Source organism: Pinus tabuliformis, chromosome 4_2 (assembly GCF_031772625.1).
Source record: "Pinus tabuliformis cultivar Carrire ecotype Pingquan chromosome 4_2, CPIR1, whole genome shotgun sequence".
NCBI classification, from domain to species: Eukaryota; Viridiplantae; Streptophyta; class Pinopsida; order Pinales; family Pinaceae; genus Pinus; species Pinus tabuliformis.
The window spans coordinates 596,582,973-596,608,012 of NC_142304.1; the positions used below are offsets into that span (position 1 = coordinate 596,582,973).

The following is a 25,040-nucleotide window of genomic DNA, read 5'->3' on the forward strand; positions in this document are numbered from 1 at the left end:
GGACTCTGATTCGGTCGATTTTCTTTTCAAATTGGGTATTTTTTCGCAAGGAACCCAAATCTGCAATTAGATTCTGCCAATTTTGCACCAGAACGTATAGATCTGATCTGCAAACTCGCCGCCCCAAAAAGTTCTTGCAAAAAATAAAAATAAAAATTTCGCTTTGCCCAAGAAAGTGCTCTGATACCACTTGTAATAGATCTGATCTAAAAATATATGAAAATACAAATATACCCAAGAATAACAAGATCTGAATATAGATATAAATGCTTCTTTATTGATCAAACCCTTAAGGTAGGGCAACACCATACATTCACTCCTTAAGGAAGGAGAACACTCCACAAGCCATATGCGTGTCCATACAATATTCCTTGACCTCCCTTAATGGGGAGTCTCTAGCCTCTATATAGGCCTCATACATACAATACCATGGGTCATTACCATGGTTCCCTCAATACCATCTATCTAATACAACAGACTTATTACATTATTGCTAACTACTTGTGGTCCCTTACATGATACGAGTTAACCACTTTATTTATTACTATGGCCCATCCCGTTATTACATTATTCCCTTGGGTACCTCCCTCTATGCCCCCTAGGTATACTACAGTAGCTCACAGACCCTTTGTGTCAGCACTGGGCCTCTCTGCATCACCCATGCAAGCCCTCCCTTGACTGTGCAGTCTATTGCCTCTGCATCTGCCTGAGAGGCACTGTGTCTGCCTCTCCAACCTCTGCGTTGTTCCCCTGGTGTTGTTCCCGACTCTCTGTTCCGTACTTGCTGCCTCCTGCTACTCTCCAGACCACTAGTTCGAATTTCTTAGCTAACCCCGCTCCAGAAATCGAACTGACTGGTCTCCCTCAGTGTGTTCTCCAACTAACCCTCAAGCCTCTTCTTATACTTTTCATGTTGGTCCTTCAATGGCTGAGATTAAATCTCTAATCAACAGCTAAGATTAGATTTGGCTTGATCCATGACTTTTGGAACCTTCTAACCCAGTTTTATATTAATACCCATGAATATTTTATTTTTCCTAAGTTTAAATTAAGGAACTCCATTAAAAATATTAATTATTTTAATATCTCCCAAACCGGTTAGAATCTGCCCAAACCATTTCTGGGTCTTGGAGATCTCATGTGCTTTAGCCTCTCCACCAATTTTCAAGGCTAGAGCACATCCGATGCTACCCTAAATCAACATTTGACTGGACATTTTCGGATTGTTTTGGACTGTTTGGGTTTATTGTTTGGAGACCGAAGTTGACTGGGTTTGATCGAGCTATTTAGAGGAAGAATTTTGCCATGTTTGACTAGTGTTGACTTTTCTAGTTAGGGCTTCTTGCTGCTATCATAAATTATCAGATTTGTAATTTGTACTCTCTCTCTCCTGAACTATTGAAGAATATAAGAAAAATTGATCAAGGGTTTCCCCACATTGGGGTTTGTCCCAGGCTAGTGCCACATCTTGTGTCCTCTTGTCTTGGCTTGTCTTCTATTGTTTATGTTTATGTTCTATCTGAATTTTACTATAATGTTGATGTGATTGCTAAACTGGATATTGATATTGTGCTAATAAAGAAATTGAAGTAAATTGCTCTTAAGCATAGAACAAACCAAAAATTTAACAAATTTGCACTGGGGAGAAACTTCCAAATTGGGAGAGGCTTTGGGATCGTGCATCTAGGAAGAGACTCGAAAGGAGTCTAAAGCCAACAAGTAGAGAGATTGAGAGGAGAACCTGGCCCTGGTCAGTATGGCCAAGAAGGGAAAAGAAAGAGTCCCAAGGGTAATAGTGAGGGGGAAGCCTCTCAACAAGGGAAGAAGGAGGACTTGAGCAAGCTCAAGTGCTTAAAGAATAGGCATTGTGCATCGCAGTATCTGGAGAAGAAGGGGAAGGGGAAGTTGCAGTAAATAGCAGTGTCAACAAAATTACAACTAGATGAGTTGGCAACAAAGTTTGAGAAGGAATTTTCATTGGTCTCATGTCTATCTATCAACACCATAACTAGGAGTGCTTATTACTTGGAGAGTGATGCATCACGCCATATGACAAAAGCATGGGAGTTGTTTAGCAATCTGACGGAGAAACACTTGAGAGTTCATGTGGAGCTTCGTGATGATCCCAAGTATGCAGTGAAGGGTGAGGGAACCATTAGGTTTCAGCTTGATTTAGGAGTAACGTTGGAAGCCACGGATGTGTTGTTTGTACTAGGGCTGAAGAAGAACTTGCTCTCAGTAGGACAAAGGATATGAGGTCACGTTCAAGAATGGGTAGGTGCTCATTCATCTAGGGGATTCTAGCCCAGACACAATAGTTGCCATCAGAGTTATAGAGAGAAACTTATACAGGTTGAAGGGAAAACTTGTTCAAGCTTTAGTACATGACAATGACAATTTGCACGAGTTGTGGCACAAGAGGATGGGACACTTGCACTACAAGTGTTGAATGGTGTTGTCAATGAGGCCAACGTCCGTTATTGAATGCTCTTAATATTTGTCTGAATTGCATCAGTTGGAAGCTCTAAAGGAAGAAGCTCCTGGAAAACCCTTGCATCCGTAAGCTTTTTGAAGCATTTGGGGATGAAGATCAATAATCTTGGGCTCAAGATCATCCTTGTTGGATTCTTCTCATCGAGCCAATTCCGGTGGTATGTGGCACGCCACGAAAACCTTCATAGTTTGAGAGATATGCTTGTTTGAAGATGAAGCACCTAACTTGTGGGAAAAAACACCAAAGGGAGATGATGTGGCACCCTTTGATTGGCCAGCATATTATTCAAATCAAGGAAGTAGGGTTTTCATCAAGGTTTATGGCTAAAATATCTCATGGAGGGTTTCAAAGAATTATTTAGATTTTATAAGGGGTTTTTGACTTCAAATAAAAATTAAATCCTAATCCTAAAGAAAGTCAGTCTCATTTCAAATGTGTTTCCCCCCCAATTATTTTGACCCAAAGTCAATTCCAATCAAAAGAGAGTGTCTCGTACCACTCTTACTAACCCGAAGTCAATTCCCATTGATCCCAGATCAATATCGGACATCCTAACATAGGAAGTACTGTAGTACACGATGTGTCCATTAGTAGTGCTATGGTCCCTATCCTCATTTCCCTACTCATTGGCCAGATGAGAGGTACTTCCCATGAGTCCCAGACTGCATGGGTAGGATGTCTCAGCAGGAGAAGGATGAACCACTTGTCCTGCTCACATGTCGCCAAGGGGCATCACAGGGGAAGGATGAACCACTAACCATGTACACAACAAACCACTAGAGGAAGGCTGAACCACTCACCCTATGGTTGCTCACCACTCCAAGAAGTACCCCAAGCCCCTTGGAGCTCCCAGAGCTCAATGTCCATCTCATACAGGACCCTCATAAGAGGGTCTCTCCACGACTCCAAGTCGTTCTTGGAAGGCCAAGAATTTGACCTTCCCCAGGGGCTTTGTTAGAATATCGGCGACCTTCTCATCAGTTCCAATGTGATGGAGCCTTATTTCTCCTCGTACCATATCCCAGATAAAATGGTACTTGATATCTATATGCTTGGAGCGACCATGAAACACGGGCTTCTCTGATAATCCGATCCCACTCTGGTTGTCGCAGAAGATCACGGTGGTATCCAGCACATGTCCAAACAGCTCACTGAAGAGCGTCCTCATCCAGACAGCTTCACAGGAAGCCATACTAGCAGCTATGTATTCCGCCTTGGCAATGCTCAAGGCAACCGATTTTTGCTTCCTGCTCATCTAGGATATCAAAGTAGAACCCAAAGAAAAACACCATCCAGAAGTGCTCTTGTGATCCACTACACTGCCAACTCAATCAGCACTAGAATAACCATGCAGCCTCACATTTCCGGCAGTGTATCTCAGTCCATGAGTGATTGTGCCCCGAAGATATCTCAAAAGATTCTTGGTGGAAATCCAATGTATATGATGAGGTTCAACCATGTATTGGCTCAATGTGTTAACTGCAAAACATATATCCGGACAGGAGTTCACCAAAAACATCAGTGCTCCTATGAGTTGACGATACTCAGAAGCATTTCCTAATTTAGGTCCAACAGCACTACCACATAATTTCTTAAAGTTAAGTTCCATCGGAGTAGTCACAGGTTTGCAGTCCACCATCCCAAATATTTCCAATATCTTCACAACATATTTTCCTTGAGAGAGGAAAATTTCACCTGGCTTTTGCCACACCTCCAACCCTAGGAAATAGTGCATCGGTCCTAGGTCCTTCATCTCAAATTCAGAAGCCAACTCCCTCTTACATTTGTGAATGAGGGGGTTTGCACCTATCAGAGAGAGGTCGTCCACATAAGGTACCAGAATGAGAGGTTTATCATTTTCAACCTTAAAGTAAAGGTTCGGATCGGCTTTACTTCTAGTGAATCCCAGCTTCATCAGATATCTATTGATCCTCTCATACCAAGCCTGGGGTGCTTGCTTCAATCTATAGAGAGCTTTCTTCAACCTGCATACATGAGATTCCTGATCATGAACTTCAAACCCCTCGAGTTGTTCCACATAGACTTCCTCATTGATTGAACCATGCAAGAAGGCAGTCTTGACATCCATCTGATGTAGGTTCCATCCTTGCGAGGCAGCAAGGGCTATGATCAAGCGGATGGTGGTGTATCGAGAAACATGTGCAATTATTTCATCGTAATTTACACCTTCCTTTTGAGAGAATCCTCAAGCAACAAAGCGAGCCTTGAACTTTTATGCACTTACATCATCTCCATGCTTGATTTTGTAGAGCCACTTAGGAGTGACAACCGATTTGTCTTGAGGTCTAGGGACAACATCCCAGACATCATTCTTCATAATTGACTCGTATTCTTCATTCATAACATCCTTCCATACTTGTTGCTTCATGGCTTCTTCGAATGATGAAGGCTCATTTTGAATGATAGTGCTCATGGTGGTCAAATATCCTTGGTACCTGTTCAGCTTCTTGCTTTCACGGAAAGTCCCCCTTGGTGCAATATGCCTCTCAGCATCTTCAGGAGTCTCCCTAAGCCATGAGGGTCTCCTCTTGGAGGAGGAAGGCTCATGAGGGAGTGGATCAATAGGATCCATAGGTTCATCAACATCAAGCATCATTTCGTCCTCTTTTTAACCTTGATTTCCTATGTTAGCCTCTTTGTCCTTCCTTAGGATAGGAAGGTTGTTGATCTTCCTAAGGGCCATATCGTCGTCGAAGGTGACATCATGACTTAGCTCAACTTCCTTTTGATCAAGCACATAAATTCTATAACCCTTAGAATTTTCACTATAGCCCACAAAGATTCATTTCTTCCTAGATGCACCCAATTTGCTTCTTTTCTCTTTCGGCACATGAAAATATATGGGGCTTCCAAAAATTCTAAAATGAGAGACATTGGGTTTCTTACCAGTGAACATTTCTTCAGGAGTCTTGGAGTCCAATGCTTGACGAGGGCATCGGTTTTGAACATACACGGCAGTATTTGCAGCTTCACCCCATAGAAACTTCGAAAGGCCTTAATCATGAAGCATGGCAGGGACAGCGTCTACAATAGAGCGATTATTCCTTTCGGCCACACCATTCTGCTCAGGAGTGTATGGCATTGTCGTCTCCCTCTTAATGCCAACTTCTCTGCAATAATCTTGGAAATCATTGGATTCATACTCGATCCCATTATCAGTCCTCAATATCTTGATTTTGTTACGGGATTGGTTTTCGATCAAGGCTTTGAAATGTCGGAACCAAGTGAACACTTCATCCTTCTTCTTCAAGAAGTAGATCCACATCTAACGAGAATAATCATCCACAAAGGTGAGATAATATAAGTATCCTCCCAAGGAGTTTACAAGCATCATACCAGATATGTCGAAGTGGATCAACTGCAATATGTTTGTGGTCTTGCTATTACTTGAGGGGCATGGTCCCCTGTAAGTTTCCCTTCGACACATCCCGAACATACACCTTCATGCTCTACTTTGAACTCGGGCATACCTGTCACCATCTGTCTCACATCAGGTAGGTCTTTATAATGAAGATGGGCGAACCTCCGATGCCATAGTTCAGATTGTAGAGATGTGTCACAAGACATGGCTCCCAATGGACTTCCTCCAACTTGATACAAACTGTCAACCCTGAACCCAAGAGTAAAAGCATCCTTGAAATTTCTTTTCCAAACACGTACCTTTCCATCAATGAAAGCCACCTTGAATCCTTTATCTTCCATCGTTGAAATGGACACCAAGTTCTTTTTGAGATCGAGTACATTGAGTACTTATTGCAAATGAATAGTGTTACCTTGATTCAATTGAAGGGTAACATTCCCTACTCCCTTCACGAGATAGGTGGCATCGTCTCCAAGGATGATCTCCAAGTTTGTCTCCTTTTCTATTAGATTAGAGAGTGCTTCCTTATATCCCGTGAAGTGCCTTGATGCACCACTATCAATCAAGCAATTTCCCAAAGTGTCCGGAGGAGAGGCAGTGGAGAGGGCCGATATAAGATAGTACTATTTTTGCTTATTGTTAACAACATTGGATTCATCATACTTGGAGTTTCTTGATTTCTTGGAGGGTTGACCATTTCCTTGATGTCCCGCATTCCTTTTTCCTTTGCCATTGGACGTGTCATTCCTTTGTTGTTGTTGAAGTTGCCCCTGGAGGTGTATCCCTTTTAATAGGACACTCCCTTGCATAGTGGCCAAACTTATTGCAAACAAAGCACCTGCCCTTCCTTCCTCCCTTAGATCCAGGCTTTCCATGAAAATGACATTTAGACCCTGTATTATTCTTCCTTTTGGCATAAGCGGAGAATGCAGTGGGGTTGCTTCTATTAGAAGGCATTTCTTGCTCCACTATTCTTGTCGACATCAATTATTCAAACCCTAGAAATCGATCATTGTTGAGTATAGAGGTTCTAAATACATACCACTCAGGTGGGAGTCCTCCAAGGGTGGTGAGAGTAAGCTCCCTGTCAAGAATGACTTCTCCAATCGAGAGTAGATCATTCTTGACCTCAGTAATCCTCAAGAAATAGGATTGAATGTCCTCGTCCTTGCCCTTCTTAATATCCTTCAACTTATTCTTGAAAAAGAGAATTTTATTAGCATTACTAACCTTGAACATGCCTACCAACCTGTCGTATATCTCCTTGGAGGTCTTCAATTCGGAGATATAGGTCACCAGATGCTTGTCAATGGAATCCCTAATAATCTTCTTCGCTTTGACTTCAGCCTTATTGTACTTGGTCTTCACAGCAGCCGATGCATTTGAAGGGGGCTCAGGGATTTTATCCTGCACATAATCCATCACTTCCTTTTCTTCCAAGGTCAAATCAAGAGACATCTTCCATCGATGATAGTCAGATTTATCATGGAGCTTATCTTCAACCAGGAAGTAGGATGAGGAACTCATTGAGTCATTTGTCCTTGTCCAACTATCTTTGGTGATTGCTCTTTCACTCTTGCTTGGGCTTTGTCTTCACCTCAGCTCTGAAACCATGTTAATTTTAGGCAATGATGGTATTTTCTATGCTTGGGAGCAATTTTACTTAAATTTCTTTATGAGCCCAATATCAGTTTCAGTTTAGCAATCACATAAACATGTAAGTAAAATGTTGATAGAACATAAACATACACAATAGAAGACAAGCCAAGACAAGAGGACACAATATGTAGCACCAGCCAGGGACAAACCCCAATGTGGGGAAACCCTTGATCAAATCTTCTTTTAGTCTTCAATAGTTCAGCAAAGAGAGATAGTACAATTTACAAAACGTGATAATTTATAACAGCAACAAAAGAGCCCTAACAAGAAAAGTCAACGCTGGTCAACAAGGCAGATTTGACCCTCAAAGATTCGGTCAGCTTCAGTCAACTTTGGCCTCAAAACAGCGAGATGAAACAGCTCTCAAAACAGTCGAATTTTGCCCAGTCAAAGTCTGGTCAAATAGTCAACATGCGGTCAGCCCTAACCATAGTCAACACTAGTCAAAACTCCTCGATTTTTGTGCCCAAAATTGCGGCCTGCTTAGAAAGAGATTCCTCACCCAAACCGAAGTCAAAACAGGTCAACGCATCAAGTCAATGCAATCAAACAGCCTCCCAATAGCTCGGTCAACGCAGTAAACAGAGACCCTAGTTCACACGTGTGGAGAGACAAAAGACTACCTCGGATAGTGTGCCCAATCACAAGAGGAGAGAGAGATGTGTCATGAGATGATGGCGAAAATGACTTGAGGTCTCCTTTTTATATGCAACGTTGAGGATGAATTGGGGGCTTGTGTGCATGTTTTGCTTGCTGGCCAACCTTGACAATTTGTCCATAATATAAATAAATTCATATCTTCATTTGTACATGTCAGAATCGGATGATCTTTAGATCAATCCTACACCTCTCCGAGAGAGGAATCTAATAAAAATATCAGTTGTCATAAATAAGATGACCCATGTGGAGTTTGGCCCTACTTGCCAATTTTAACAAGATCATGGTGAGAACAATGAAACAAGAGGCACCAAATTTCTTGGGACAAAACCCCACAAGGGGGAAATCCCGGTAATCTTTCCTTATGAGAGAGAGAGTTCAATTTATCAAATTGTACATCAGAATATTCCAGTAAAAATATCAACCTTTGACTTCAATAAATGCCAAGTCAAAACCAGTCAAGAGAGAGTGTGTAATATTCCTAATATAAATTTGCAGTGAAATACCAAAGACATGCACTAGCTACAGCATAAGAACAACCATAAAATTCTGGAAATAACACATGAAACAACAAATTAAAACTCCATAGGGTAGCAACAATGATCCTGAACCATTTTGTTAAGAAACCATGGAATCTTATTACAATGGAGAATGGAAAGTGTGCACCTAGGCTTGGCATGGAAAGCAAGCAAATACCTAGGTGAGAATCACTGGAAATCTCCACCCAAGATGGCTCCTCCAAGTTTTGTGTTTCACCCAAAAATTTATGCACTGCGGCTATAGGTGAACTGAGATTTGAAGGCCTAAAACACCGCAAAAGTTCTGCAAAATTAGATGTATGCTCCTTGAGGTCAATCTAGCAAAACCCAGAAAGGATTTGGGCTAATTCCAACCTCCAAAATTACCCAAACCAAGTGCTACGCCCTCCATGGTAGATTTTGCATCCCCCACAAACCTCAACTGTTGAATATGTCACTTATCCCTCATCAATCAGCTGTAGGATTGCCATGGAAATTCCCTCTAGAAGAATTGAGTGAATTTCCTTCCAAAACCCAGCACAAGTGAGGTGAATCCAACCCCACAAATTCTGCCCAGCAACACTACTACGCAGGCCCTAAAATGGTGAGTTTAGCTCTCTCAGGAGCAGCAACTTCCAGCCTTGAAATTATCCACAAATGCTGGCCCACCCTTAGTGAAATTTCTCCTAAATCCTCCAGCCAAAATACCCCTTGAAACTCCCCCAACTCAGCGGTACGACTTTTGCCCCTGCGTCCTTCTGGAAGTTCAAACTGGCTGAAGAAAGAGTTGAACTGTGCCACGAACTCCAACGAAACTCCTTCCCACTAAGTTCAAAAATTCTCTCTTAGGGTGGCACTCAAAGTCCACCGAAAGAGAGGCTGGAATTTCCCCTTGGAAATCCCTATGCTCAAAGCACTAGTTGACTTGGCTATCAGCACAAGCAAACTCTCAAGTTAGATGAATGAACAAGGAACCCCAAAATGAGCTTGCCTTTGCTTTTTGTAGCTTCTCTCCTCTTCCTCTTGTGGTCCCCACCAAATCGAGCCCCCTTGAGTGTTTTCCCTCCATGTGGGTCGAATTCCTCCTAAGGGTTCGATTTCCCTTTTTGTGTGGCCCCCACAACTCACCCTTTTAATTTTTGACCCACTTTTCCTAAGTTGCCTTCTTTTCCTTTGCAAAATTTAATTCCCAAGCCTTCTAACCCAAACTTTTAAGTCCAAGCGCCAAAATAATTGAGTAGGAAACAAAACTGCAAAATTGGGGATACTCCTTAAACTAAATTTAATTATTGGGGATATGACAATCCTCCCCTCCCAAATGTTGCTTGTCCTCAAGCAACTGAAGTGTCGGATGCCACAAAATCTGTTCTCCTTCCCACGTGGCATCCTCTTCCAGTGAATCCTTCCATCTCACCAGGTACTCTTTGATAATTCTACTCCTGAGCCTCCTTTCCCTCTCCTGCAAGATGGTCTTTGGTGTCAAAACCAAATGCCCCTCATCATCTAGAGGGGGTAACTCTGTGGTGGCTATCACATGTTGTCCTAGAGCCTTCTTCAGGAAAGAAACATGGAAGAGGTTGTGCACTTTGCTCCCAATTCGAAGCTCCAGCTCATACGCTACCTCACCTACCCTCCTGGTCGCCCTAGGGCCTGTATGGCCCGTAGAAAAGGAGCTTGAGATTTTCTGCTCCCTTCTGCTTGAGCGTGGACTGCTTATAGGGCTGCAACCTCAAGAATACCAAGTCACCCACCTCAAACTGCCTCTCCACTTGACCCCTGTCTGCATACAATTTTTGCTGGTTTTGGGCAGTCTGTAAATTATCCTTAAGAGCTCTAAGGATATTTTGACTTTCCTGCACCCAATCCTTTGCCCCTAGGGCCTTGCTGTCTCCAAAGATCACATCAGCAAATGTTAGTGCATCATACTCGTAAAGAGCATGGAAAGGCATCATATATATGGAGATATGGTACGGGGTGTTGTAGCAGTACTCCCCGAGGTACAGCCACTTCAACCATGCTCTCTACTGCCCGGTCACATAGTTACGCAAGTATCCCTCCAGCCACTTGTTCACGATCTTTGTCTGAACTGTCTAGCTGAAGAGGAGCCATACTCTAGGCTCAGTGAACTGGAAAAGAGGCCGAGTTTTCTGCTGAAGAGGCTGAGTCCTGGGCCATGGAAAGGGGTAGTACGCTGCTGTGGAAAGAGGTTGTGCTTCAGTGCGTACCAAGCAGAAGAGGGACTAATTTCTGGGGTTGTTGATTGGTTGTAATATCTCTGGTACTGATACTGTAATAATTTCGTAAAACCTAATAAAATCCCTTTGATGGTTTTTCCCCACACTATGGTTTTCCAGGGTAAATAGCTGTGTAAAAATTGGGCATTTAAATTTCTGTTTTTGGTGTGAATAAATTTTTAGAAGCTCAGCTGTGTTAACTGTGCGTACATTTCAGATTTAAATTCTGGGTTTTCAGTAAAAATAAAATCTGGGTATAAAAATTTACTGGCACATTAATCTGATAGTTTGGCTTAGAGAATTTTAACACGTGATATTACAAGTAAAGTTCAGTATCAATATATTTCACGAGCCTTCACAGCAAATATCTTTCTAGTAATGTATGCTGAAAGCACTAGATTTTTGCAAAATGCATCTACGGTGTTGTAAGGATACAATTGCAAGGATAAATAGTAAAAGGAAATACATCTTGTTTTACTCGGCTTTCAAACTTTGCCTAAGAGGTTACACATTAGAACTACCTCAAAATTCTGGTTCGAGACAACCATGATAAAGAAACCAAAGATGAACTATGAGATGACCAATGAAAAGTTATTATATCATACATTCTAGAGTTTCCTTCCAACCAAAAGAAAAATAAAGATCATAGACAAGGAGCCCACCATACCTGGTAAACATTTTCATAACCTGAACCTTTCATTCTGATATATGCTGAGGCCATCTCACACCGAACTCCTCCTGTGCAATACCTGTTGCCAAGATCATGTTCAAGCATAATTATCATAAAGTTGGCCTGGCTATACATCATAAGTTAAACTAAACCATTACATTAATAGACAGCAAACTCTTCCTCAGACCAGGATCTCAAAGCACAACATACTTCGTAGTGTCAATACAGGCCGGAAACATGGTTTTCCCTATTATAGAAAGTTTCACCAGAATAGACAAAAAAAGTAGGAAGATAATAGCTGAACTCTCTGAGTGTAATGGCCTGGGCCAGATTCACCATCACTAAGCACAGGTGGCCAAGGCTCTAGTGCCAATGATGAGCTGAGTGCAAGAATGATGGAAGCCTCGCACACTTAAGGAAAACTACACTTTGTAAACCATTACGTCAACCCAGCTCAATCAAAAAGCAAGTCAGATATAATATTGAAAATGTTAATAAAGGCCAAAGACAGAATGCTAGTTTAGCAGATGCTTATTACCAGGATAGGTTGCTGATAGGCATTACACTGATATTTAAATGCAGAAAAGAGATGCACATTTACCAAAAAAAAGGCACCTTTACAAGGGAATAGAAAAAGAACCAATAAAATGACACAGCAATTTGAATGCAGATGTTGGCCATAGTTCAATAGCAAAAGGAGAATTTTAAAAGTTCCAATGTTCCATATGACTGAAAAACATAAAAATAACCCAATCGCAGTTATGTGAACCTCTAAGTGCACCTGCACTTCATGCACAATGTAATCAGAGAAAAGCATAATATAACACATCACTTTCTCCAACAAAGAACAGAAAAGGTCCATTATTACATTAGAATATGGTTGCCACGTAGCTCATCTGCATGTCTATCTATCCAAGCAGGCAAATCACTGTACTGCCTGATATTTGGCTCCAAAGTTTGAATCCCTTTTGGTGGTAGAAATTTGCCGATTCTAGTTTCATAAGTATTTCTAGCATCCAGAAGTACAACTTTTCCATGGTGTTGATCATCCCCAAATTCGCATTCAGATTGCAAAGCCAGAGGTTCAAGTGAAGTATCCAAATCTAATCCATCAAGATTACTATCTTCCAGAGACTTCCCTCCTACTGATTCACAAAGCAACATGCTCATTATTTTGCAAGTCATAGTTAACTTACCGAATAGTTAAAACAAATGTCTTCAAAACTATTTGAAAAGCAAGTATTTGATCCGAGTACCAGGTCTTTAGTACTTTACCAGTCGTTTGGAGAACTGAATGAAACTCAGTAGCAGAGAGGTGTTTTCCAGCATTTGAAATTGAAGGTGATGTAACAGATGGATGAGAATGAAGAGTTACTACCTCCTGCACAACATGAAAAAGGCCCTATTGGCTGAGAAACAGGTGAAGGATGTATATGGATGAAATCAGATTTTATATAATCATGACAGAAACTACAATAAAGTACTGCCTCCAAATTACAAATAAACCATTTTTACTCCAAAAAAAACTGTTACTGGAATAGCAATTGTCTGTTCAGTGATTGGGAGCAGAGGATAGCCCGAGCAGATTATAGCATGTAGGGCTTCATTGGTCATCCTTTGGGATCTATTCCCAGGAGTCAGTAGTGTCACTCATAGCTCTGATAGAATCTGTTACTATGTCTGAGATGGCCAGAGTCGTCCAACCCCTGGCTCACCCTTTAAGAATGCCCTAATAGGATCCCTGAAATGACCAGCAGGAATTTTTCCCAAGGGCATGCTGTTTGGAGGCTTGGAGCAGTGCAAATCCAAACTGACTATTAATATCAATCAGGGAAGGATCATAGAAGATCTATTTAAACAGATTCTATTGTTTGATTTGCAGGTTTACGGACCTGTGCCCTCAGAAAAAACAAGTAGAAATTGGATTGATCATCACAGAGTCGCAGACCATGGGAGGCTGAAAAACCATTACACTCCTCTCCTGAGTAGCACAGCTACTTTGTGTATAATTCCAATATTCAACCAAGTTTCCGGGACAGGGAGCGCGGAGGTGGGAAGATGCACATAGGGGACATGAAGAAGAAACCCTGATTTTTGGGGAAATTCAGGGGAATTAGGGAGACGTGGGAGTTCCTAGCATAGGGGTCCCCATCCCTAAAAATATTAAAATAAAAATAATAATGATAAAATCCCAACAATAACAATTCATACTATGCAAATTCATGATTAAGCAATGTAAATAGTAAACAGTAAATCCCTAACATAGGGGTCCCCATCCCTAAAAATATAAAAATAATAATAATAATGGTAAAATCCCAACGATAACAATTCATCCTATGCAAATTCATCATTGTGCAATGTAAATAGTAAACAGTAAAATAGTACTAAATTCAAATTTGTAAATGATATAAACATGATTTATATTCAAATTCAGTAATGAAATACATTGATTCATAAAACATAAATGAAACATAATACATTTATTTAAAATCATCATTCTAGAATCTAATTAGTACTAAGAAAATAGCAGATACTAAAGTCTAAAATGGTAAACTGAAATTACTCGAAGTCAAAATATAGAAAGATTTAAGAAGCCATTTGTGTAAAAAAATTTAGTGTGGAAAAAGTCTGCAAAAAATCGGGATTAAATCCCAAAATGGCGATTTTTTCAGCAAAACGATTTAATCGGCCGATTTTTTGCAGACTTTTTCAGTCCCGAAAAAAATCGCAATTAAATCGTTTTATGCCCGATTTTATCGGGAGTCGACCCAAAAAGTCGGCCGTCCTCCCAGGCCATGGATAAAGAGGCCGAAAATAATATCATTTGCTGCTGTTTTTTCTCCCATTCGGCGCTGTGGAGATTCATAGCTGTTTGCCATTGCCCTAGAGGAGAAGATTTGTTAGTTTTGTGGTGGGGATTTGGAGATTTGTCCACTGCTCAACGTGAGAGATTCAAAGTGCCGAATTGCTGCTGCCAGGTATGTATTTTAATTTCTCTCTTAGTTTTTTTACACAAATGGCTTCTTAAATCTTTCTATAATTCTCTATAATTCTATTAGTTTGTTTATATCTTATTTTTGCCTAGAATTTTGAAAGGGAAACATTGTTTAGAATCTAGATTGAAGCAAAACTTCAACTTTCAAGAATAAAATGACAAAAATTCAAACCCTTGTTTACTGAATCTGAGTGTTTTCAAGTGACTGAGAAGAGGCATTTAAAATCTAAAATCAACTATTGCATTTGTGTTTGCTTCTTATGTGATGGGAAATTTTTAATTTGTTTCAATTTTTTTTTTGTGCCCAGGTTTAAATTCAAGTTCAAAGTTTAAAACAAAATGCCAAGGCTTTTGGACGCTATGTGGGAATATGGTGAACCTGATACTATACCCGAATCTGGGGGGATCAATAGAATGTATTTGACTTGCAAGTTGTGTGGCAAGCATATGTCAGGAAGTATCAACAGATTAAAATTCCATTTGGGGCAAATTCCGGGGCAAAATGTTGACCTTTGCCCAAATACATCTCCAGAAATCATCTGACGGGCCATTCAATCGTTGATGGATAAAGAGGAGGGAAAAGACACCAAGGTAGCACTAAAATTCCAACTTGTAGGAGCCTCAAGAGTGGGGGGGATTGAGAATGGCAGTGCTTCTTCAACATCACCTCCCTCACCCATATGTCCCAACCCCTCATCTATCTCATCCTTTTTGTTCCTAGAACCACACCTGGTGCACAACCTGGCATCAAATCAGCGCTTAAAAAAAAGGAAAAAGCAAAAGCTGACAGGTTGGTTAGTAAGTGTCTCCTATGGAATGATGTTCCTTTCAACATTGCCAAGACAAACCCATTCTACAAACCTATGTTTGATGTTGTTGTTGTTGTCATTGGCCCGGGGTACAAATCCCCAACCTTTGCAGAATTGAGAGGGCCTCTTCTTCAAGATGAAAAGACAGATTGCACTTCTAGATTGGAGGAGTTTAGGGCATCATGGGAACAAACTGGATGCACAGTCATGTCAGATGGTTGGATTGACAAGAAGGGTAGAACCCTTCTTAACTTCTTCGTTAGTTTTCCCAAGGGGGCAATGGTTATAAAATTTGTTGATACATCTGCACACATTAAAGATGCACGTACATTATGTGAGTTGTTGGACATCTTCATTTAGGAAGTAGGCCCAAGCAATGTTGTCCAAGTCATAACAGACAATGCTGCAAATTATGTTGCAGCGGGCAAGTTGCTTATGGAGAGGTATCCTAACTAGTTTTGGACACCTTGTGCTGCTAATTGCATTGACTTGATGTTGGAGGATATAGGTAAGATTCCTATTGTGAGGGATATTGTTGAATCATCCAGGAGCATAACAAAATTTATATATAATCATGCATTTGTGCTTAGCTTGATGAGAAAATTCACCAAAAACAAAGAGTTGGTGTGTCCTGTCATTACACGATTTGCCACTACTTTCATATCTCTTCAGTCTCTGTTGAATTCTATGTGGGATGTGAAGAGCATGTTTCTTTCACCGGATTGGCGTGCTTTATCTATTAATTGCAAACTAGAAGGAGAGGGCATATGTAGACTAGTTTCATATGATCAGAGCTTTTGGGCAGGAGTAGACGAGGTGTGTGCCATTTCAGAACCTTTGGTAAGGGTTCTTCGTTTGGTTGATGGAGACAAGCCCGTAATGGGCTACTTGTATGAGGCCATGGATAGGGCCAAAGAAGCCATTCATGCTTATTATGAAGATAAGGGAGATGAGGGGTTAGAGAAGCAACAAGTCATATGGAGAGTGATTGATGAGCGATAAAACAATACCCTCCATTGCCCCATTCATGCTGCAGGTATCTACCTCAACCCCACATTTGCTTACGCCTGTGGTTTCAGATTTGATGCCAAGGTGATGAATGGATTCTTCACTTGTGTTGAGAGAATGGTGTCATCTGAGCAAGAACGTGAAGATATTTCTAAAGAAATGGAGGTATATAGGATGGGAGGTGGCACATATGGTTTTACCATGGCTATTAAGAATAGGACAACCAAAATGCCAGCTAAGCTTCAGTTTGTTTCAAACTTTCAAGTTTAGAATTTCAATGTTTTTTTATGTTTCTCATTTTTCTTTTAACTTGTAGATGCTTGGTGGACAAGTTATGGTGGCAGAATACCCCATCTCCAAAAGCTTGTCGTTCAAGTGCTCAGCCAAATATGCAGTTCCTCTGGGTGTGAGTGCAACCGGAGTGTATTTGACAAAATACACAGCAAAAAGCACAACAGGTAAAAAAAATTCATATTAAATTTTTTGAATTCATTTGATTATTTTTAATATTTAAATTTTCTGAGTATTAATTTACAATCTATGACCCTAATACAGATTGGAGTCCCAACACCTCAATGACATGGTCTACGTCTACTACAATCTTCGATTGTGGGTGAGACAACTTCAGAAACCTCCTGATGTGGAAGCCATCTCATTGGACAATATTGATACCACTACTGCATGGAGGGTCGAGACTGAGAGGCCGACCATGGACTCGATCCCGGATTGGTTAGGTGTGGATCTAGAGGACGTAGCAATTGCAGGGGAAGGAGAGCTAGAGGTAGAGGAGGAGGAGAAACATCAGGGTCAGGAGGCAGAGCTGGATGAGGATGATGAGGAGGAGGTGACACCATCTAGGATGGGCAGCAGCAGCATAGGACAGAGGCCACCTCTTTTATCGGCTTCTAGAGGACAACTGACTCCATTTGTATTTCCAGGGGTTGGGCCTTCTTCCTCTAGAGGAAAAGGCAAAGCCATTCCCTATTCCCGTAAAAGGGGAAGAGGATCTCAGTGACTGATTACTTTATGACTTTTAGATGACTCATGATATACATTTATTATATTTTTTGTTGATATTTTGACTCTTGAGAGTTGAGACTCAAACAGGACTCAAGATTCAGGAGTTGATTCACTATTTTGATATGTGATGTAGCACTAGACTTCATATACATATTATATATTAGCTTTCTTTACATGTTTATGTGGAAATGCATTTATTTGATGTTGTGGATACTCTAGATGTTAAAAAAAATTAAAAAATAAAAAGAATATTTTTGTGTTTTTTTTTTTTTTTGCAGACTTTTTCAAAAAACTCCCAACTTTAACGAGTTTTTCAACTTTTGGACCCTTGTCGATTTAATCCCGACTTCGACTTTTTCCACATTGAAAAATAGTAACAAGTCTAAGACTTGGTTTGAGATCATCAGTATCTACAATCAAGACTCAAAAGTTAAAACCGAAAATTATCAATGCCCAATGAACAATGAAAATATAATGAGCATTGAGTGAATGTGAATAAAAGGTAAATAAAAATGCAAGTGAGGTAGGGTTTTTTGATACATTGTTTTTGTTTTATTATTTTTGCTTTCTATTTTTTTCATTTTTTAAGCCTTTATAGACAAACATTTGGGAGGTGTTGCCTCGAAATCTAGCAAGCCTTGTAAGGGGGTATCCGACAAAGCAAAAACTAGACTAAGGGACAACAATGAGGTGTGGCCCACTATCACCAAAGCCACTACCTCCTCCTCTTTATGGATTTTCACCAATGGGAGGCTTCCTTCTAGATAAGTCACTTATGAGTGGTATGCTAGGTTCAAGGATCAATGCGACAAGAGAGGCTTATAGGGGATGGTTCTTCTTAAGTACAAGGCTCAATCAAGTGAATAAAGGCAACTTGCATCCTCTAGTAAGGCCTTATTATGGCACAATTGATCTAGGGCTTGAGATATAGCAAGCCAAATAAACCAATCTTATAAAACAAGGGCTAGGAAAAGGGAGAAGACACAACAACACACAGGAGCACAAGGCATTGAGAGAGGCATTTCAATGGTGGGTGGGGAAGGAATTCTACACAAGTGTGCAAGTCCAAGGAAGGTGCAAAGGTGGTAGCAAGGAGATCTAGATCAGCAAAGTCTAGGGCTTGTTCAATTGTATTAGATCCAAATTGTTGTACATATTTTCCTCAGATTGAGCCATTTTCCCAGTAAGGGAGCCCAAGTAAGCTTTGGTTAATAAAATGCAGAGTTGTGATTAGGCAGAAATTTGTATGTGCATGCCTATGTGAGATTGGTTAATTTAATGTGTTTCCGTTGAACAACTTTTTGTTTATGTTAAGAACTCAGTTGTTCTTTTATTTAGTAGACATAAAACCTACTAGGAACTAATTGCCAGGTGCTAGGTTCATAAATTAACAAGTCTATCGGTTTGGCCTGCATGTAGCATGCTTGGGAATTAAGGACTTTGATATCGCACCCCCCACGACAGTGCCAACAACTCCTATGCTATCTGAGCCATAATTCTCTTGGTACTCGAGCCTCGCGCCTACGTATCATGAAGAACAAAGGAGGGACACTTGATTCACTACCACAACAGAACAGACCAAATGTTATCAAAGCCTAAAGGGGTAAGCACTTTATCAAATCATATTGGGCATTAGTCTATATATGGATCATTTTCTATGTTAGTGGATGGCTCCAAATTAATATTTCTATAACATTTTTTCGGGTCTCTTTGTCTCCTTTTCCTCCACTCCGAGCTTCCACCCGGCTTTAAAATTCAACTCTTTTGTGTGTGTTTTCTTGCTCTTTGTCGTTGGCCCTTTTCCTCACTCTTCGGGCAAGGCTATCTCTTTATGTTACTCCCTTTGCCTATTCTTCTTTTGCTCCCCGTTCCCTCTCAATAGCTAGGATACCCTTTTCATATCCTTCTTTCTAAAGTTTTTCATCCTAGCCTGCAACCAGTTTCTCAATCCTTTTATATTACTTCTTTACTAGCCTCTTGAACCTCTCACTCTATTGTTTTCTGCTTGCCTCAATGTTCTTCTTCACTGCTAGCCATAGTCCCACTCGTCACTATAGCTGCAACGTTGCCACCAGACAGAAGAAGGCAATACAATCAATCCAAAGGTGGTCATATGAGTCACCTTCACACAATAGCTCAAGTCAGTGCAGAAAACTCTCTAGCCATGTACTACGAATATTCAATAGACAACAAAGGAAACTCGAACTAGATTCATATGGAAAATGAAGAGGCACAAGTTGAAAGGCAGTTCATGCAGGATGAGGAGGTCATCGAAAATGTTGGTCAATGGATGCCCAACACAGGCATCAACAGGGGAAGATTCAATACTTCCAAGCAAGAGATGTTCACTAGCAGATAAAAGCAATAATGGGGAAAGTACTAGTAGAATGAAGCAAGGCTCAGCAAGCAATTTTGTTGTGTACTGATGCACTCCATCTACAAGTCCAGAAGTTGGTTCAGAAAGTCTCAAAGTTGGCTAAGAAAATAGCCAACCTATATTTCCCTGAAACAAATGATGAAGAAGACCAGATAGCAACAACTCAGCAGCACTCCCCTTCAAGTTAGAAATGAATAGAAGTTATAGTTTTGTTTTGCTCTATATTAGCAGCGAATCTACAATATTGTTTTGTTATAGTCTCGGTATAGACAAAAGAAAATTAGACATTCTCAGTCTTAAGGAGCTATAATTTAAGATTATTTTTGAAATAGTGTTTATTTGAACAAAATCATTATTGCATTATGACTGGTCCAGTTTCTGTTGATTTGGGATAGCATCGGATGTGCTCTAGCCATGAAAATTGGTGGAGAGGCTATAGCAGATGAGATCTCCAAAACCTAGAAATGGTTTGGGCAGAATCTAACAAGTTTGGGAGATATTAAAATAATTAATATTTTTAATGGAGTTCCTAAGTCTAAACTTAGGAACAATAAAATGTGAATTAATATAAAACTGAGTTAGAATGGTCCAAAAGTCATGGATCAAGCCAAATCTAATCTTAGTCGTTGATTAGAGATTTAATCTCGGCCGTTGATGGACCAACGAGAAAAGTATAAGAGGAGGCTTGAGAGTCAGTTGGAGAACACACCAAGAGTGTAACAACCCATCTAATTGACCCATTAATAAAAATGTTAAACTTTATAATATATGAATATATATCTATATATATATATATACATTAAATTTTATGATATATAGTTAGACTTTACAAATATCATTTAAATAAAATATATATATCATTAAATGATTATAACATATTTTTAAATGTTATAAGTATATATATGCATCATTAAATATTTATAGCATATACTTGATAAAATGTTATAAAAACATTTAATATTTATAAAATATATTAAATAAAATGTTATGAGAAATATCATTAAAGTTATACCATGTATTAAAGAAAAGTCATGCATATATATATATAAGCTAAAGTTATGAACTTATGCCATAACGTGCCAACAGGGATATCAATCAAAATATATATATATCACATATAATGGGTCGTATAACAAAATATCTGAACTAATAAAGACTACCCTACCTACTGAAAATTGATTGCAAGAAATATCGCAGAGAGACTTCAATGCTGAAGGGCGGTGGCTGCAAGTGGGAGGGCGGCCACCGCCAGGCAGGGGGGGATATTTATAGCAGCAGCCTGACCCGGGAGCAAGGGAGGGAAAAACCGGAGGAGGATTGAGGATTGATCAGCAAAAACCAGGAGAAGTAACCTTGCAGTGGAGAGTCTTGAGTGATCTGAGTTCTGGGCACGGAGGGACAGAGAGCCTCTGTGGAGAGCTTCTCTGGATTGAGCAACCAGGTTGCTCTGTCTGGTAGGGTGGTATTGGCCATCCCGAAATTGGACCAAATCAGCCAGCAGCAGCACCGGAGGTCAGCCAGCAGTACAGGTAGGTGCAGATTTCAGTTCTATGCATTACTGTTTTTGAATTTTATGGTTATTTCTATGGTTGCTGTAATAAGAAAGTAGGGTACTACACATGGTATCAGAGCCAAGTTTTAAACTCTGCGGCACCTTATTGGCCTACACCTGTAAACACACGCTCCTAAAATCTCAAAAACCTTGCAATTTCTCATCACGGTCCTCACAAACCCGTATGTCTGAAATTCGCCTCTCTGTTAGCTACCTGTTTCTGGGCAATCTGACAATTTCAGGTTGTTCTCTATCACTGTTCATAACACAGCCATCGGTTCAGATTGCGCTACCATCAAAACGGGCTTCGGGCGTCCAAAATTCGAAGAAGAAGCAGCCATTACGGAAGCTCAGAAACCAGCGTTCGTAGAAGGCCATGGTTGCGTCTGCGGGAGTCGAACGCCGGTCTAATTGAATAATTAACAACAGCGTTGGGTTTCAAAAACCGTATTTCTGCGTCTGACGGGTTTCAAAACCCGTATTTCGAACGGGATACCGTCGTGTGTCTGATTGCTGGTGTAAATTCAACGAGATGACACCCAGGAATGTCCATTTGTCTTTGCTTTAACAAACTAATCTGGCAATTGAATGCCTAACCGTTTCTTCTACGCGTAAGTCTAAACACGCAACGATTTCGACTTTTTACAGTCATCTTTCGTGACCATTTTGCCCAGAATCTGGCTATGAAATCCTAGAATCGCAGATTTTCAATTGATTAGATAATATAGCCTTCAAGACTTACACCTACAAGTTTGACCGAAATGTTACGAACTCTTTAATTATTGCAAAGCATCAGTCCTTTTATGCACAGATTTTCTCTACATGGAGCATTAACATCGAACTTTTGATCGAATTTGGCGTTCGGTTCTATTTCTTATGTGAAAAAAAAAATCTCCGAAGACTAGTTTCTCAGCCATAAACCCTTGCTTTCAGAGCCCATGAAGACGATATCAAAATTGTCACTGTACGCTGAGTTTGTATCCTAAGACCACTACGTTTTGCACGCTTTAAAGAATGAACTGTGCCTGTGTCGAGTCCAGCACGGTTTCTTCTCTCCAAAACTGACAATTACGGTCTCAACCATCTAGTGAGCCAATCCAATAACTTATTTTTGCATAACACAAATTACACATTCTCAAACTTCAACATAATTTTCATTTGCATTTTCTTAGCCGCATAACAGCTAATACCCAAACTCTTGTCAATGGGCTAAGGCAGACATTCATTCTGCAAATTTTGTTTTTTTTTTATCTCAGCATTACTCCCTAGAAACTCAAATCAATAAAGTCTATATCCAATATTTCCTACAACATATTCTCAAACTTCTCAAAGATGAAGAATATTTGCAATTCTAGTAATTCTAAAAATAACAATACAGGAAGAATCTTCCTTAGGTATGGTGTATAAAGATGTACATCATGCACACAGAGACTTCAGATAAGTAAGTGATATATAGAGAAATTGATACAAGATGCAGACCTGCCTGCACATTTAGATTCTAGACAATCATACAAAACCTAGAATGCATATTCATAATTAAACTACTACAAGAAACCCAAGAAGAAGAGATTAAATGAATGTGTAAATGCGTTAGTGTGTAGTCTGCTTAGCAAAACTCTAACCAAAAGAAATAAACTATCCACAAATCATATCCTCTGCTCAAAGAAAGAAACAATGCTCGCCAGCAAGCAGCTGTTCTCTGTTTAAAGGTTCACTGCCTATGCTCTCCATCAAGGAGAAATGTTGTTAACTCCTTAACTGCACGCCCTAGATTATTCGTTCTTTTTATGAAAGACAGTTAGAACTTTTAAATAAATCTAAAACTCCTCTTACAAGTCAGTTTCCATCACAGAGCACCTTACTGTCTACGCACCATATCTCCTTATCCTATAAGGAAGCACATAGCAGTAATCCAGGAAGCACATCACAGTTACACCACTGCTGCACCTTCACTGAAGTCATCCCTGTTGTACCTTCATTAAGGTCACCATTGCTGTACCTTGATTGAGATCATAACAAATGTGGTCTTTATGATAGCTACACCGAGATAGGGATCAGGACTTTGCCTTCATAAAAGAACAAGATCATGACTGCTATTTTACCAAGATCTTGACTGTGTCTAGAATGCCAAAATGTATAGCTATGAGGTCACAATCATGCAGAGATTGTGACTGTGTAATGCTAAGAGTGCCATATACTTAAATAAATTAATTTTAACAATTAAATTGAGTATGCATATTAGTAGCCATTAAAAGACTATATGTTATAATAGTGGTCCATGTTTAATACATACCCTTGTAATTTATTCAGGGTATGGATACAGATGACCCCCTTAAATGTTATAGTCAGGTTGAGGTAGGACAGTTATGTTACCGATGTACATTGTAAACGAAAAGCTAACGTTTTCGTTCTGGGGATGTTATTAGGTAAATAAACCTTGGATGTCTTACCTTAGGGGCTAATAACCATACACTTCTGCATTATTCATTTTTAGAAAAACCCTGCATTAGGACAAGGAGGTCGCGTGGCCACCCTCCTTGACCTCGGTACCAGTAAGATCCGCCTAGCGGGTAAAAATAGCAAAACTATACCCGTTTTAAATGTGAAGATGCAAAGAAATTGGTGTGTTAAAATTTGGTTGTTCGCCTCAAATATTTTTTTTATATATATATACATTTTATTTGTGTTCAGGGACCATTACTATGGTAAAGACGTATGAGCGACGACGACGTGACCAGGCAGCATCATCACCATTAATGCCGCCACCGTCGCCATCACCATCCCCCTCACCCTCGTCACCACCAAGGCAGCCGTCAACATCAAACGCTCAAGCGCCAGAGTTGGCTGTGATAATGAACTCTTTGGAGGCCTTGTTGGAAACATTAAAGGAATCAACTAAGGCTAAAAACAGAGAGGAATCTCAGCATGTAGCCACCAGTTCAGCGGAACCACATAATTTGGAGCCCAGAGGATCGAGAGAAGACATCTCTAGAGAGCTTCAGAAAATTAGACTCCCAGAATTTTCGGGAGGTCGAGCTGGTGAACGCGCTGAGGCATGGTTGGAGGGGATGAACCGGTGCTTTAGGTTAAGAGAATATTCGCCTTCAGCAAAAACAAAAATTGCCGTGTTTCAACTAAAGGAAAGTGCCCTGATTTGGTGGGGAAACCTGGAAAAGCAGCTACACCTTACTTCAGACAACGTTCCTTGGGATCTGTTTGAGGAAAGGTTCCGCGCGAAGTATTTACCTCCATATTTTCAACAGCAGCAAGCCAGAGCCTTTCATACACTTATTCAGGGGAGTAAAACGGTGGAAGAGTACGAAATAAGGTTTATGGAGCTGGTAAAATACATTCCCTACTTAGACTCTGATGAACGTCAAGCTGAACGCTTCATATTTGGGTTAAACCCTCGCATCAGAGCCTTGGTAAGTATGTGGAAACCATCATCTGTAGCCGAGGCAGTCGAATGTAGCCGTTATGCAGAAGAGCACCTTGGGATCAAAAAGGATATGGGGCCAGCAGGGCCTTTTCAATCTGGGTTTCCAGGGAAGGCTCCCCGGAACGTTTTCAGAGGAGGTAGCTCGAGGCCACCTTACGGTAACAGGTTTACCCCAAGTATGGGGACAAGAGTTCCCATGGCGGTAAACACTATAGCTGCAGAATCG

At 40.4% G+C, this 25,040-nt stretch overlaps 1 protein-coding gene across 2 annotated transcripts in view; it reads right to left on the minus strand.

Moving 5' to 3' along the window:
• LOC149170708 (rhodanese-like domain protein) overlaps nucleotides 1-25,040 on the minus strand; it is a 292,286-nt gene that overhangs the window by 118,990 nt on the left and 148,256 nt on the right. The window contains exons 3-5 of one of the 2 annotated variants that reach the window (XM_089423995.1): nucleotides 12,890-12,995; nucleotides 12,483-12,759; nucleotides 11,612-11,693 (exon numbers count right to left, since the gene is read on the minus strand). In XM_089423995.1, coding sequence (XP_089280121.1) covers nucleotides 11,612-11,693; nucleotides 12,483-12,759; nucleotides 12,890-12,995 — 465 coding nt within the window. The remainder of the gene's footprint in view (nucleotides 1-11,611; nucleotides 11,694-12,482; nucleotides 12,760-12,889; nucleotides 12,996-25,040) is intronic. The other variant, XM_089423996.1, reaches the window with a different exon arrangement.